The 15,831-nt window shown below is 49.1% G+C and overlaps 1 protein-coding gene across 1 annotated transcript in view; it reads right to left on the bottom strand.

Annotated features, from left to right (window-relative positions):
- LAMB3 (laminin subunit beta 3) overlaps window positions 1-15,831 on the bottom strand; it is a 2,309,994-nt gene that overhangs the window by 2,210,056 nt on the left and 84,107 nt on the right. The window contains exon 2 of the mRNA XM_068269757.1: window positions 7,155-7,197. Coding sequence (XP_068125858.1) covers window positions 7,155-7,173 — 19 coding nt within the window. The 5' untranslated portion in view covers window positions 7,174-7,197. The remainder of the gene's footprint in view (window positions 1-7,154; window positions 7,198-15,831) is intronic.

The following is a 15,831-nucleotide window of genomic DNA, read 5'->3' as shown; positions in this document are numbered from 1 at the left end:
TAGGTCGATAGATAGATAGATAGATACTGTAGATAGATAAGTGGATATCCATACTACATCCATACCAATGTATAGATAGGCGTACCTGCTAACACTTATTGCTTTTATGTGGAACTGATGTCTCCATTGCATGCAGTTCTCAGCACCTGTATATATGGGCTGAAAAGTGCATAGGCTTAGTCTGTGTATTTGCAGGAGGCGGGAGTCTTTTGCTCACCCACATACAGGACATATGTTGCTTGGTTCAGAGCACTTGCTCTTTCTCTACCCATGTCAGTATACAATTGCCTTTTTTATTACCGGTCACTCCCTAGTCACATAACATACTTGTTTCCCTTTACCCTCTTAACGACCACTTCATGCCAATGGGCGTGTGCGTGGTGGCAGCCCCAGGACCACCTAATGGCAATTGGCGTCAAGTCCTGGGGTGGGATTTTCAGGAGATTGCGCACGCATTAGCTCCACTCCGTCATCAGTCTCCCAGCGGCGATAGCGCTAGGTGACTGTTAGACGGCGAAACCATTGTCTATTTACTTAGTACAGCGCTGCAATCTAAGGCAGCACTGTACAGGGGACAGATGTGTCACACGGCTGTCCACTTTAGAGGCAGAAAAGCGATCCGCTGTTATCGCGCTGATTGGCTGGTGAGGGGAGGGAGGGAGAGGGATTAAAAAAAAAGTAAATTTATTTAAAAATAATAAAAAATATTTGTAAAAGAAAAATAAACATTGGGGGAGCGATCAGACTCCACCAACAGAAAGCTCTGTTGTTGGGGTGAAAAAAAAGGGGGGGGGGATTACTTGTGTGCTGAGTTGTGCGCAGCGAGCCCTTAAAGCTGCAGTGGCCAATTTAGTGAAAAATGGCCTGGAGGGGGGTTTAATACTACGGTCCTCAAGTGGTTAAGAGAGGTTAGGGTGTGTACCATGAGAGAAGCCTACACGAGGTGTACCTACTAACACATATTGCTTTTATGTGGAACTGATGTGTCTATTGCATGCATACAGTTCTCGGGAGTTGGATCAGCATCGGGAGTCTGAGTGTCACCTCTCTGTACTGCATGCATGTGCACTATGGAGCCGCCCTTCTTTGGAAGCACTTGGGGCAGTAAGCGGACCGCACTTCTGTACAGTCCACAATAATCCTGGGCCAGGCAGATGCATTCCATCATATAGCCTATGGGGGTAACGCTTCTGCCCCGGGCTCCAGCCACATCACTGTGGACCATGTGATGAGGAGGTTAAGTGGGAACAAGGCTTAAAGGTGCCAGAGCCATGCAGCCCCAAAAAAAGTATGTGTCAGTAAGCGTGGAAGCGCAGCCGCTCGCTCTCAGAGCGGGGCGGCTGCTTCCACATCCAGCATGGCAGAGCACGGGGAGTCAGCCGCCTCCACTCAGTCTGAGGCGGCTGTCCCCGTGCAGGGCTTGGCGGAGCGCGGGAAAACCGCCGCGTTAGACGCGGCAGTTAGCACGCATGGCCCTCTGGCTGTTACACCGCAGAGCGGTGTTGGGGTGGCTGGGACACGTAGTCCCTCTAGGTTAAGAATGACGCGCGCGCGCGCACTGAGGCAGAGCATATATGCCAGCCAGAAATGAGTCAGCTGACCAGGTTGGTCAGCTGACCCTGGCTTCTCTCCTGATTGGTCCAGCACTTAGGGAGGTGCTGGAGAGGCCTCCGTGTATATATACTGCCAGCTGTTCAGTTGTCGGGTGTCTGGCGTTGCGATCACATACGTGGGAGCACCCAGATCCGTAGTCAGATCCGCAAGTGTGCCGGGACCAGCTGGAGCTGTAATCCTACACTTAGCTAGATTTTGTTGATAGCTTAAAGTACTGGTTTGATTGTGATTATCTGTTATGACTTCCTGCTTGCCTGACTATCCTCCTGAACTCTGATCTTGCACCTCGATATTTCTGATACTCTGTTGCCGAACCCCGGCTCGTCCCTAGACTCTGTTTCTGCCTCCTGATTTTGTACCTCGATATATCTGATACCCCGTTGCCGAACCCTGCCTGCACTTAGACTCCGCCTTTGTCTCCTGATCTTGTACTGTATCTGTCCGTGTGTGTACGACCTGGCTTGTCCGACCTCGAGAGCCGACCTTACCGTTAGAGGCGGTTCCTCACTCTGTTAGCGACCATTTCTCCTGAGGGTTACTTTCAGACAATCCTTCCTGCTGTCAGCCCGACTCCTCCCGTCTTGGAGAGTCCGGGTCTGCGGAAGGAATCGGTGCAGTACTCCTGACTGCGCTGAGGCTTGTCCTCAAAGTGTTACTGTTACACCAAAACACTACACTCTACTCAGGTGAACAGAGGTTAGCTGGTATGTCGGATTATCGGTGATACTGCAGATCACTTATAATCAGGTATACATCTGTATTTCCAGTGATACTGCAGATCACCGGTAATCAGATCCTCTCTGTGCTTCACCGATCGTTACAGAACGCCAGACCGAAAAACAGATGGACGCACGCGCTGACCCTCTGAATGTGCTTGCAACTTCGGTGGAAAACATCCATCAAGCACTGGGCCAGCACAAAGCATTAATTGATGCCCTAACAGGCTCTGTGCGAACCCTTCAGACGTCAGTTGATTCAGTGCGATCCCCTCCTAGTGATGACATACGTATGCCCGTACCTGATAAATTTTCCGGCCACAAATCTGACTTTCGGAATTTTAAGAGTAGAGTGCTATCATATTTCGAGTTGAGACCCCGATCCTCGGGAACTGAGACCCAACGGGTCATATTTATTAAAACTTTGTTAACTGGTGACTCTCAGTCCTGGGCATACAACCTGCCTCCCACAGATACAGCTCTGACCTCGGTAGAGGAATTTTTTAAGGCCATGGCAGTGATATACGACGACCCTGACCTTGCGGCAACCTCTGAGCGGAAGCTCAAACTTTTGCGGCAAGGCAGAGGCTCGGTCGAGGATTACGCGGCAGAATTTCGTAGGTGGTCAGTTACCGCCAGATTTGACACCTATGCCCTGATGGATTACTTCCTGTCTGGGTTGTCGGAGGAGGTCTCCGACCTAATGCTAACCTTACCCGAGCCCCAGACAGTCGATGAGGCCATCTCATCGGTCATTCGAGTCGACCGTCGGCTACGCCATCAGAGGCAGACTCGGGGCAGTCACCGTGTCAGGGTGACATCTTATGCAGCACCATCCGCTGCACCCTCAGTAACGACATCTCCGCCTGTCTCTTCCTTTCCGGCCTTAAATCCACCCGAGCCAATGCAGATTGGTCAATCAAAACTGACCCAGGTGGAGCGAAGGCGTAGAATAGCTGAACAATTGTGCCTGTACTGTGCTGAAGCGGGGCATAGAGTGCGAAACTGCCCTAACAAGCCGGGAAACGAGTCTGCCTAGGAGTAGTGGGGGGTGACACCCTAGGCACACCTTTCTCACCCCCAAAAGAGAAAAAATTGCTTCTCCCCTGTACGATTACATGGGAGAATAAGTCGGTAGCCACTGAGGCCTTCATTGATTCTGGCTCAGCGGCTAATTTTATGAACATTGAATTTGCTCAGGAGTTGGGTATTCCTCTCACTCCAGTAAGTCCCCCCAGGCCGTAGACGAGTCCCCTCTGCAAAGGGATCGTCCCCTGTCACAGACTCCACAGGTGAAAGTCACGTTAGGGGTACTGCATGGGGAACAACTATCATCCTAGGCATGCCGTGGTTACAAGTCCATTCTCCACACATAGACTGGGCTACGGGTCAGGTAACCAGATGGTCCGATCATTGTCACCAACAGTGTTTAGGGAAGGTGACATTGGGTCGGACCAAGATTTGTGTGGAGGGGGTTCCCGAAGAGTATTCTGAGTTCTCCGATGTATTTTGTCCTAAATCTGCTGATCAATTACCTCCTCATCGCCCGTTCGATTGCCTCATTGATCTCCGTGCTGGTTGTATGCCTCCTAGGGGTCACCTGTATAACTTGTCCGGTCCAGAGAAGATGGCTATGCAGGAATACATTCGTGATAACTTGGCCAAGGGGTTCATCCGGCCCTCCCGGTCGCCTGCTGGGGCCGGTTTCTTTTTCGTTAAGAAGAAGGACGCGGGTCTCCGACCTTGTATTGATTATCGGGGCCTCAATAAAATCACGGTAAAAAATCGCTATCCGTTACCCTTGATAGACGATTTATTTACGCAGGTCACAGCCGCAAAAATCTTCTCTAAGTTGGATCTGAGGGGGGCATACAATCTAATCCGCATTAGAGAGGGCGATGAGTGGAAGACGGCCTTCAACACACGGTACGAGTACCTAGTGATGCCCTTCGGGTTGTGCAATGCGCCAGCCGTCTTCCAAGAATTAATCAATGAGGTATTCCGGGAGGTTTTGGGTAGATTCATGCTGGTATACCTTGATGATATACTAATCTATTCCAATAACCTCTCCGAGCACAGGGTCCACGTGAAGTTTGTCTTGAACAAATTAAGACAAAATAGGCTCTATGCTAAGGTGGAAAAGTGTATTTTCGAGGTGACCACTGTCACGTTCCTAGGGTACGTAATTTCCACCTCGGGCCTTTCAATGGATCCTGCCAAGGTCACAGCTGTGTTGGAGTGGCCACAGCCGGTGGGGTTAAAAGCCCTACAAAGATTTTTAGGTTTTGCGAACTATTACAGGAGGTTCCCCTGAAGCCATGGCAGCATTTTCTCTTCTTAAGAAATTATTTTGCTCAGCACCAATTTTGAGGCATGTGGACACGTCTTTTCCCTTTATCGTGGAGGTTGATGCCTCAGAAGTTGGGGTGGGGGCGGTGTTGTCTCAACGATCAGGCTTGCAGGGCAGATTACACCCATGCGCTTACTTTTCCCGTAGGTTCTCACCTGCAGAAAGAAATTACGATATAGGCAACCGGGAACTTCTGGCCATTAAATTGGCATTTGAGGAATGGCGCCACTGGTTAGAGGGGGCCGAGTTGTTCATCATTCACGTCTTCCGGCTGCATGGCATTCCGGAAGACATTGTGTCGGATAGGGGAGTCTAATTTGTGTCTGGATTCTGGAGGGCATTTTGCCACCAAATGGGCATGAAATTGTCTTTTTCGTCAGGCTATCACCCACAGACTAATGGGCAGACGGAACGTATCAACCAGTCTTTGGAGCAATTCCTAAGATGTTACGTTGCGGAGGCACAGAGTGACTGGGTAAAATTTTTGCCCTTCGCAGAATTCGCACAAAATAATTTGAAGAATTCCTCATCTGGGTTCTCTCCATTCCAAATTGTGACAGGGAGGTCACCCAAATTCTCCCCTTTTCCAGTTGTCTCTTCTCCATTTCCAGCACTAGAGGATTGGCAGAGGTCACTCAGGGACAATTGGGGAGTTGTTAAGGGGAACTTGCAGAAGGCATTCCAGAGTCAGAAGGGTCAAGCAGACAAGAGACGGTCCGTGGAATGAAAGTCTCAGCCAGGGGATTTAGTCTGGGTGTCCACACGTCATTTGACCCTGAAGCAGCCTTCTGCCAAACTGGGTCCCAGGTTTGTGGGTCCATTTCCAGTGACCAAAAGAATTAATAACGTCACTTACGCCATTGATCTTCCTGCCAGCATGCGGGGCGTAAGGTCGTTTCATGTGTCCCTACTCAAACCTGCGGTGCATGTGGGTCCTACTCCTCCCCCTCCGGTGATGGTGGAGGACCAACCTGAGTACGAGGTGGAAAAAATATTAGACTCACGCATTGTTCAGAACTCGATACAATATTTAGTGCATTGGAAAGGGTACGGCATTGAGGAGAGACAATGGGTACCAGGGACTCACATGCATGCTGATGAGTTAAAAAGGGAGTTTCACACTTTGCACCCAGAAAAACCTGGAAGGAGTTGTCCGGAGTCCACTCCTCGGGGGGGGGGGGGTTACTGTCAGTAAGCGTGGAAGCGCAGCCGCTCGCTCTCAGAGCGGGGCGGCTGCTTCCACATCCAGCGTGGCAGAGCACGGGGAGTCAGCCGCCTCCACTCAGTCTGAGGCGGCTGTCCCCGTGCAGGGCTTGGCGGAGCGCGGGAAAACCGCTGCGTTGGACGCGGCGGTTAGCGCGCATGGCCCTCTGGCTGTTACACCGCAGAGCGGTGTTGGGGTGGCTGGGACACGTAGTCCCTCTAGGTTAAGAATGACGCACGCGCGCACTGAGGCAGAGCATATATGCCAGCCAGAAATGAGTCAGCTGACCAGGTTGGTCAGCTGACCCTGGCTTCTCTCCTGATTGGTCCAGCACTTAGGGAGGTGCTGGAGAGGCCTCCGTGTATATATACTGCCAGTTGTTCAGTTGTCGGGTGTCTGGCGTTGCGATCACATACGTGGGAGCACCCAGATCCGTAGTCAGATCCGCAAGTGTGCCGGGACCAGCTGGAGCTGTAATCCTACACTTAGCTAGATTTTGTTGATAGCTTAAAGTACTAGTTTGATTGTGATTATCTGTTATGACTTCCTGCTTGCCTGACTATCCTCCTGAACTCTGATCTTGCACCTCGATATTTCTGATACTCTGTTGCCGAACCCCGGCTCGTCCCTAGACTCTGTTTCTGCCTCCTGATTTTGTACCTCGATATATCTGATACCCCGTTGCCGAACCCTGCCTGCACTTAGACTCCGCCTTTGTCTCCTGATCTTGTACTGTATCTGTCCGTGTGTGTACGACCTGGCTTGTCCGACCTCGAGAACCGACCTTACCGTTAGAGGCGGTTCCTCACTCTGTTAGCGACCTTTCCTCCTGAGGGTTACTTTTAGACAATCCTTCCTGCTGTCAGCCCGACTCCTCCCGTCTTGGAGAGTCCGGGTCTGCGGAAGGAATCGGTGCAGTACTCCTGACTGCGCTGAGGCTTGTCCTCAAAGTGTTACTGTTACACCAAAACACTACACTCTACTCAGGTGAACAGAGGTTAGCTGGTATATCGGATTATCGGTGATACTGCAGATCACTTATAATCAGGTATACATCTGTATTTCCAGTGATACTGCAGATCACCGGTAATCAGATCCTCTCTGTGCTTCACCAATCGTTACAGTATGTCAAATTGTGAAAAACAATTACTATATTGTAATTTATTAAAAATATATAAAGGAATCATTGGAGAAAAATGAACAGACATGAAAAAACTGCAAAGAAAGATTTAAAAAAAAAGAAAAAAAAAAGCACAGCACAAGGACTTACTGGAAAGTATGAACCACATTCTTTGTTCTGGAGCTTTGAAGACCTGTTGATGAAATAATAAAACATGTTTTGACTGAACTTACAGCTTCCGATTTACTTTACATTAAAGCACAATCTGTTTCTTTAATATTCTTATATGCAAGTCTCCAAGATGATCAGAAAAATGAGACATTTGATTATGGTGCATATTCTAATATAGGGAAATGTGAGCAAATTAATCTGAGATCCATGATTAATGCAATATCAGATCAGATTTAGGTCAATTTACAGATCACCTATGATGCAGTGATTGTAATGGAAATCGCATCTATTTAAATCTCCTTCATGACCACATATTTAAAATACACACCTGTACATTCAGATGGTAATAAATATTACATAGTGTAGAGATCCAGATCTGCTAAATAAACAGATGGCCACAGTACAAATACAGTATATTAGAACACATTGTAAATATTAGGAATGAGAAGTCAAACTTGATTTTGTGGTAAATTTTCACACTGTTGTGCCGTATTTCACTTTAAAACTTTCACATACAGTATCTGCAAATTCCCCGGCATAGTTTGGAGTGAAATTGCATTGAGTCAATACCTGTAACGCACTTACCTTCCGCGACGACTCTGGCGTGGTCCGAGCGAGGACTGCCATGCTGACATCCTCTGGCTGCATCCCCGGCTTCACTCCGGCGGGGTCTTCTGGCTCGCATGCGACCCGAAGCTCGCGTTGCGCAGGCGCGAGCTCTACCGAGCCTTATAGGCTCAGAAGGAGGATTCAGCAGGTGAGGTCATGAGTGACCTCACCAAGTAGGAGTGGCTACTGATTGAGGAGTCTGTATTTAAGGCCAGGGGCATTCAGTGCTCGCTGACCTTGATACTAATCAGTTCGCTGGTTCTTGGTCCTAGCTAGCTTCCTTGAGCTACATCATATATGGTGGTACTCACCATATACCCGTATTTTCCGCCGTATAAGACGTACCCAAGTTTGGAGGGCAAACACCAGGGGAAAAAAAAATACTAAACCTCGTGCGTCCATATTCCAGGAGCGTCTTGTACATGTCCTTCTGTGTGTCCTCATGTGTGCTCCTGTGCTTTCCATATCCCCATGTGTCCTTCTTTGCGTCCTCCTGTGCCCCCATGTGTCCTCCTGTGCCCCCATGTGTCCTCCTGTGCCCCCATGTGTCTTCCTGTGCCCCCATGCATCCTCCCGTGCCCCCCATATGTCCTCCTGTGTCCTCATGTGCCCTTCATGTGTCCTCCTGTGCCCCCATGTGTCCTGTGTGTCCTCATGTGCCCCCATGTGTCCTCCTGTGCCCCCATGCGTCCTCCTGTGCCCCATGCGTTCTCCTGTGCCCCCTATGCGTCCTCCTGTGCCCCCCATGTGTCCTCCTGTGTCTCCATGTGTCCTGTGTGTCCTCATGTGCCCCCCATGTGTCCTGTGTGTCCTTCTGTGCCCCCTCATGTGTGCTTCGGTGCCCTCCATATGTCCTCCTGTGCCCCCATGTGTCCTCCTGTGCCCCCCATGTGCCCTCATGTGTCCTCATGTGCCCTTCATGTGTCCTCCTGTGCCCCCATGTGTCCTCCTGTGCCCCCCATGTGACCTCATGTGCCCCCCATGTGTCCTGATGTGCCCCCCATGTGTCCTGTGTGTCCTTCTGTGCCCCCTCATGTGTGCATCTGTGCCCTCCATATGTCCTCCTGTGGCCCCCAATGTGTCCTCATTTGCCCCTCATGTTGCCTCTGTGCCCCCCATATGGCCTCCTGTGGCCCCCAATGTGTCCTCATTTGCCCCTCATATCACCTCTGTGCCCCCATGTGTCCTCCTGTGCCCCCTGCCTTCTCCGTGTGCCTTCCTCCCTCCCACCCGAGTTTCCTAATCCCCCCCCCCGTCCCCGAGTGTCAATAGCGGCAACTTCCCTTTAACATGCTCGCGCGCCAATCCCAGATAATTGCACTGCCCCCCCACTAGCATGCGCTCCCTCCCCCTTACGGATCTGGCCCCCCCGGGTGTGTGAATAAGTAGCGGCAGCTTGCCTCCACAATGCGCCCGCGATGACTGCAGACATCCGTCTCCCCGGCACTTCGCGCTCTAGTGACTGGCTTGAACTGATGACGCACAGTTCAAGCCAGTCACTAGAGCGCGAAGTGCCGGGGAGACAGATGTCTGCAGTCATCGCGGGTGCATTGTGGAGGTAAGCTGCTGCCACTTATTCACACACCCGGGGGGCCAGATCCGCAAGGGGGAGGGAGCGCATTCTAGCTGGGGGGAAGCGCAATTATCTGGGATCGGCGCAGGAGCATGTTAAAGGTAAGTTGCCGCTACTTACACTCGGGGACGGGGACAGGGAGGGGAATCAGGAATCCCCGACGTTGCGGCGGGTCAGCGGTTCTGTATCGGCGGGCGTCCGTAAGTCGGGGATTCCCACCCTTTGCCGTATAAGACGCAGGGACTTTTTCTCCCTATTTTTGGGGGAGAAAAAGTGTGTCTTATACGGTGAAAAATTCGGTATATGTACTCTAGTTAGTCAGTCGTTGTTTGATCATTGATAGCTGTAATTGTAATTTCTCGTAATATCCTCCTGATATTATTGAATATTATTCATTGTGATGGTGAGGACCACTAGAGAAGATAGGAATAATGCTGCTGCTGCTGCTCACATCTAAGTAAGTAGAGGGGGGTTGAAGGGGATGGGGGTCCATAGCTGCTACTGCCATAGTAAGGCCCTCACCCCCTCTGCAACCCACACTGACCTCTACCTCCCCCCATAACCCACACTGACCTCTCCCTCCCCTAGCAACTGACACTGACCTCTCCCTCACCCCCCTGCAACCCACACTGACCTCTCCCTCCCCCTGCAACCCACACTAACCTTTCCCACACCCCCTGCAACCCATATTGACCTCTCCCTCACCCCCTGCAACCCACACTGACCTCTCCCTCACCCCCCTGCAACCCACACTGACCTCTCCCTCCCCTTGCAACTCACACTGACCTCTCCCTCACCCCCCTGCAACTCACACTGACCTCTCCCTCACCCCCTGCAACCCATACTGACCTCTCCCTCCCCCCCCCCTGCAACCCACACTGACCTCTCCCTCCCCCTGCAACTCTCACTGACCTCTCCCTAACCCCCCTGCAACCCACACTGACCTCTACCTCCCCCCATAACCCACACTGACCTCTCCCCCCCCCCGCAACCCACACTGACCTCACCCCCCTGCAACCCACACTGACCTCTCCCTCACACCCCTGCAACCCACACTGACCTCACCCCCTTGCAACCCACACTGACTTCTACCTCACCCCCCTGCAACCCACACTGACCTCTCCCTCACCCCCTGCAACCCCCACTGACCTCTCCCTCAACCCCTTGAACCCATACTGACCTCTCCCTCACCACCGTGCAACCCACACTGACCTCTCCTCCCCCTGCAACCCAAACTGACTTCTCCTTCCCCCAGCAGCATCCACACTGACCTCTCCCTCCCCAAAAGCCTCCACACTGACCTCTCCCTCCCCAACAGCCTCCACACTGACCTCTCCCCCAGCTGCCCCCATACTGACCTCTTCCGCCCTAGCAGCGTTCACACTGACCTGTCCCTCCCCCCACAGCACCCACATTGTATCTGCACCCCTTCCACCATAACAGACACCCAGTGCCCACACTCACATGAAACCCCATACTTGCACCCTGTCCCGATATGGCCAGGTTCTGGCCAAATGGGACACCAGTGAGTTGTAGCTACGCCCCTGTGTCTGGCTCTGGCTGGAGTCTGCCTCCCGCAGTGGCACTGATTTTCTGAAATTAGCTGAGGCTGAGCGTCTTTCATTGCTATGGTAAAGAGATGCTTAGCTCATCAGCCCACAGAGCCAGTCAGGGTATGCCCCCCCCCCCCCCCCCCCCGTACCGTGAGCCCTGTACCGTGAATTAAGTCTGATGATGTGATTCCGACCTGCCCTCCCTCTCCCTCCTCCATGGTGGCTATGTATGACAGCGCAGCCAGCCACTCTAGAGTGAGTACAGGCAGGCAGGTTTATCACAGTGTCTTCTTGAACTGCCAAACATTATACATATACTGTTTGTGTGTGTGTGTATGTCAGGGCAGTTTCTAGGCTAAATTTCACCCAGGGCGAGGGTGTAAAAATCGCCCCCCCCACCGTGGAGCCAAGTATAGGTGCCCACAGTGTAGGTTAGCTACGTAGGCAGGGCCGGATTTAGGCCAAGGCCACCTAGGCCATGGCCTAGGGCACCACAGGAGGAAGGGCACCAAAGCAGCAGGCTAAACTGGTGCAGCATTTGCAAGCCTGCAAATGCTGCAATGCAGGGAGATCAGGTGAGTGCCTGACTGCGGTACTCTGCAGCCAGCCGCCTGTGCAGCAGCCACCTTGCTCTCTGTGCACGTTTGCATTGTGGTCGGCGGCTATGGACTTACAGCATTGGAGATGGAAAGGAAGAGGAAGCTTCTGCACTGGAGACAGAAAGTGGGAGGGGGAAGGAGGGATTAAGGGAGGGAAAGGGAGGGAAAGGGAGGGAAAGGGGGAGGAGTCATCTGGCTACATATACTAGAGGGAAGGGGGAGAGGTCATCTAGCTACAGTACCTATACTGAAGGGCGGCTGGTGACAGTGGCCTAGGGCGGTAAAGAGTACAAATCCGGTCCTGTACGTAGGTGCCATCAGTATGTGTTAATTAGCTAGGTGCCTGCAGTATAGGTTACATAAGTAGATGCCCCCAGTATAGGTTAGATAGGTAGGTGTCTGCTGCATAGGTTAGGTAGGTAAGTGACTGCAGTATAGGTTAGATAGGTAGGTGACTGCAGTATAAGTTATATAGGTAGGTGACTGCAGTATAGTTTAGGTAGATAAGTGACTGCAGTATAGGTTAGATCGGTAGGTGACTGCAGTATAGGTTAGGTAGGTAAGTGACTGCTGTATATGTTAGATAGGTATGTGCCAGTATAGGTTAGATAGGTAGGTGACTGCAGTATAGGTTAGGTAGGTAAGTGACTGCTGTACAGGTTAGATAGGTAGGTGACTGCAGTACAGCTTAGATAGGTAGGTGCCAGTATAGGTTAGGTAAATGACTGCAGTATAGGTTAGGTAGGTAAGTGACTGCGGTATAGGTAAGGTATGTAATAATTGCAGTATAGCTTAGATAGGTAGGTGACTGCAGTATAGGTTAGGTAGGTAAGAGATTGCTGTATAGCTTAGATAAGTAGGTGCCTGCTGTATAGGTTAGATAGGTAGGTGACTGCAATATAGGTTAAGTAGGTAAGTAACTGCTGTATAGCTTAGATAAGTAGGTGCCTGCTGTATAGGTTAGATAGGTAGGTGACTGCAGTATAGGTTAGGTAGGTAAGTAACTGCTGTATAGGTTAGGTAGGTAAGTGACTGCAGTATAGGTTAGGTAAGTAGGTGCTGCAGTATAGGTTAGGTAGGTAAGTGACTGCAGTGTAGGTTAGGTAGGTGCTGCAGTATAGATTAGGTAGGTAGGTGTTGCAGTATAGATTAGGTAGGTAGGTACTGCAGTATAGATTAGGTAGGTAGGTGCTGCAGTATAGATTAGGTAGGTTAGGTAGGTGCTGCAATATAGATTAGGTAGGTAGGTGCTGCAGTATAGATTAGGTAGGTAGGTGCTGCAGTATAGATTAGGTAGGTAGGTAGGTGCTGCAGTATAGATTAGGTAGGTAGGTGCTGCAGTATAGATTAGGTAGGTAGGTGCTGCAGTATAGATTAGGTAGGTAGGAAGGTGCTGCAGTATAGATTAGGTAGGTAGGTGCTGCAGTATAGATTAGGTAGGTGGGTAAGTGCTGCAGTATAGATTAGGTAGGTAGGTAGGTGCTGCAGTATAGATTAGGTAGGTAGGTGCTGCAGTATAGATTAGGTAGGTAGGTGCTGCAGTATAGATTAGGTAGGTGCTGCAGTATAGATGAGGTAGGTAGGTAGGTAGGTGCTGCAGTATAGGTAGGTAGGTAGGTGCTGCAGTATAGGTTAGGTAGGTAGATGCTGCAGTATAGGTTAGGTAGGTAGGAAGGTCAGGGGCGTAGCAATAGGGGGTGCATAGGTTGCGACCGCATCGGGGCCCTTGGGCCAGAGGGGCCCCAAGGGACCCTGCCTCAATTTCAGTATTAGCTTTCTATTGGTCCTGCAATCATAATAATCACTTCTATAGATACTTTGAATAGTGGTAATCATTAACAAACTGTTCCCCATCCCCTTCTTGCACCTCTGACACTGTAGTTGCCATTGGCAGGTTTTGGTGCGCCGTGTCAATTGTTATGCATAGAGTGCTTGGGGGGGCCCCATTGAAAAACTTGCATCGGGGCCCACAGTTCCTTAGCTACGCCACTGAGGAAGGTGCTGCAGTGTAGATTAGGTAGGTAGGTAAGTGCTGCAGTATAGGTAGGTAGGTAAGTGCTGCAGTATAGGTAGGTAGGTAGGTGCTGCAGTATAGGTTAGGTAGGTAGATGCTGCAGTATAGGTTAGGTAGGTAGGTGCTGCATTATAGGTTAGGTAGCTAGGTAGGTGCTGCAGTATAGGTTAGGTAGGTATATGCTGCAGTATAGGTTAGGTAGGTAGGTGCTGCAGTATAGATGAGGTAGGTAGGTAAGTGCTGCAGTATAGGTAGGTAGGTAGGTAGGTGCTGCAGTATAGGTTAGGTAGGTAGATGCTGCAGTATAGGTTAGGTAGGTAGGTGCTGCATTATAGGTTAGGTAGGTAGGAAGGTGCTGCAGAATAGATTAGGTAGGTAGGTAAGTGCTGCAGTATAGATTAGGTAGGTAGGTGCTGCAGTATAGATGAGGTAGGTAGGTAGGTTCTGCAGTATAGATGAGGTAGGTAGGTAGGTGCTGCAGTATAGGTAGGTAGGTAGGTAGGTGCTGCAGTATAGGTTAGGTAGGTAGATACTTGTACAAGTTCAGACCGGTCTGAGACTACTGAGTACACATTGTACTGTTATTGTATATTTATCTGTACATTATCTCGTCACGCACCAGCGTGATACAAGGTCCATAAACGTTATCATGGAGGCTTTGCAAGAGCAGATTCAGACACTTGCCGGTGCGGTTGGCCACCTCACCGAGCAAATGGCCTCTCAGCAAGAGCAGGTAACTCAGTTGTCCGATGCACTTGCTCAAATCAATATTCCAGCGAATGTTAATGCTCAGCAATCTCCTCCACCGGCTCTTATTCCAGCTATCACTGAGCCTAAAAAATTTTCAGGTTCTCGTGCTGACTTCAGCAATTTTCGCAACCGATGCATGTCTTATTTCGAGGTCAGGTCCAGGGGTGCTAGTAAAAAAGGGCGCACAGGGATAGTGGACAAAAAGGTCGCCGCCATAGACTGCAATGCAAAATATCGGCTATTCGGCGCCCGACAAGAAAAAAGGGCGCCCGAGAAATAGCGGTTACAGAGTAAGTTTTCGTTTACAGAGTAAGGTTTATAACAAATATCGTTTACAAGTTCGTTTTGACTTTGTGTTATACTTATTTTTCGTTTTAAAATTTCGCTTATAGCAGTTTTTAATTATTTTTTGTTTTAAAATTTCGCTTACAAAAGTATAACAACTAAATTTTCGCCTACACTTCTTTGATCATTTAAACATTCGTTTTCATATGTATAATGCTTAAATACCGTTTTCAACCTTATTGTATTAGAAATACATCGCTTTTGGTATTAACTTTGTTTTTACACTTATAATGCATTGATTATAGTTACTTAAATATCGCTTTTAATATTACTGTTATTTTAAGATTTCTAATGCGTACGTGATTGTGAGGCTATCTATTGTATTGTATATATTTATATATACTTTTCTCTATATATAATATTAATGTACAGGGAGGGTTAGGTTAACGTTACAGTATAATATACGCAACCAGGGGGTGGTTAGGGTTAAATATTTTTTTATTAGAAAATCAGAAAAAAAAATACATAGGCATACACATAAATTAATAATAAAAGTATGTACATCAATTTTGTATAATGCAAGGGAAAATCTTTAGCATGATAACATAAGGAATAAGGAAACTTCCTTGGAAATAACACAAAACAACATTATGCATATGTAATACTCAAATAATACTACAAATTGCAAGTCAAAACTTACCGAGGTACCATGCACTCACATTCATACTAACAAGACTTCACAATAAGTAAATGAAAAACCATATAACATAAACCTCCACAAACAAAAATACTCTGACAACACCTACATTACATTCAGTCACTCAAATAAAAGCACCAACATCAAAATTCAAACCATGCAAACCAGCGAAATATGGAGCTTTTACGTCCATTACCAGACTCTAGAGCTGAACATTGAAGACTGAAGACAACAAAAGACAAGACAAAACTTAAAGGAAATATTACAAGACAGTGCAATGAAAAAAATAAAAGAGAAAACAATAAACAAACCACAACCAAATACATATATAAGGGGACACAAAGGGATAAACTCCTTTGTGTTTGCGGCCTTTCTTCAAAAATAAGCATAAAAAAAAGAGTCGAAAAAACTACGGTGAAAAGAGAGAGACAGAAAAGACCCATCACCGAGAGAGACTCCACCAGGTCAAGGAGGCTTGATGTTCTGCCATGCCAACACCCAAGCCCCTCTCCCCAGTTTATGTGTCTCTAAGTACCGAATCCGCCCAACCTCACCGAGAGCGTTGCTCACTACCAC

The sequence above is a fragment of the Hyperolius riggenbachi genome, chromosome 2 (assembly GCF_040937935.1).
Source record: "Hyperolius riggenbachi isolate aHypRig1 chromosome 2, aHypRig1.pri, whole genome shotgun sequence".
In the NCBI taxonomy this organism is placed as follows: Eukaryota; Metazoa; Chordata; class Amphibia; order Anura; family Hyperoliidae; genus Hyperolius; species Hyperolius riggenbachi.
The sequence above is the reverse complement of the archived record's forward strand: the minus strand, read 5'-3'. Positions and strand labels throughout refer to the sequence as shown.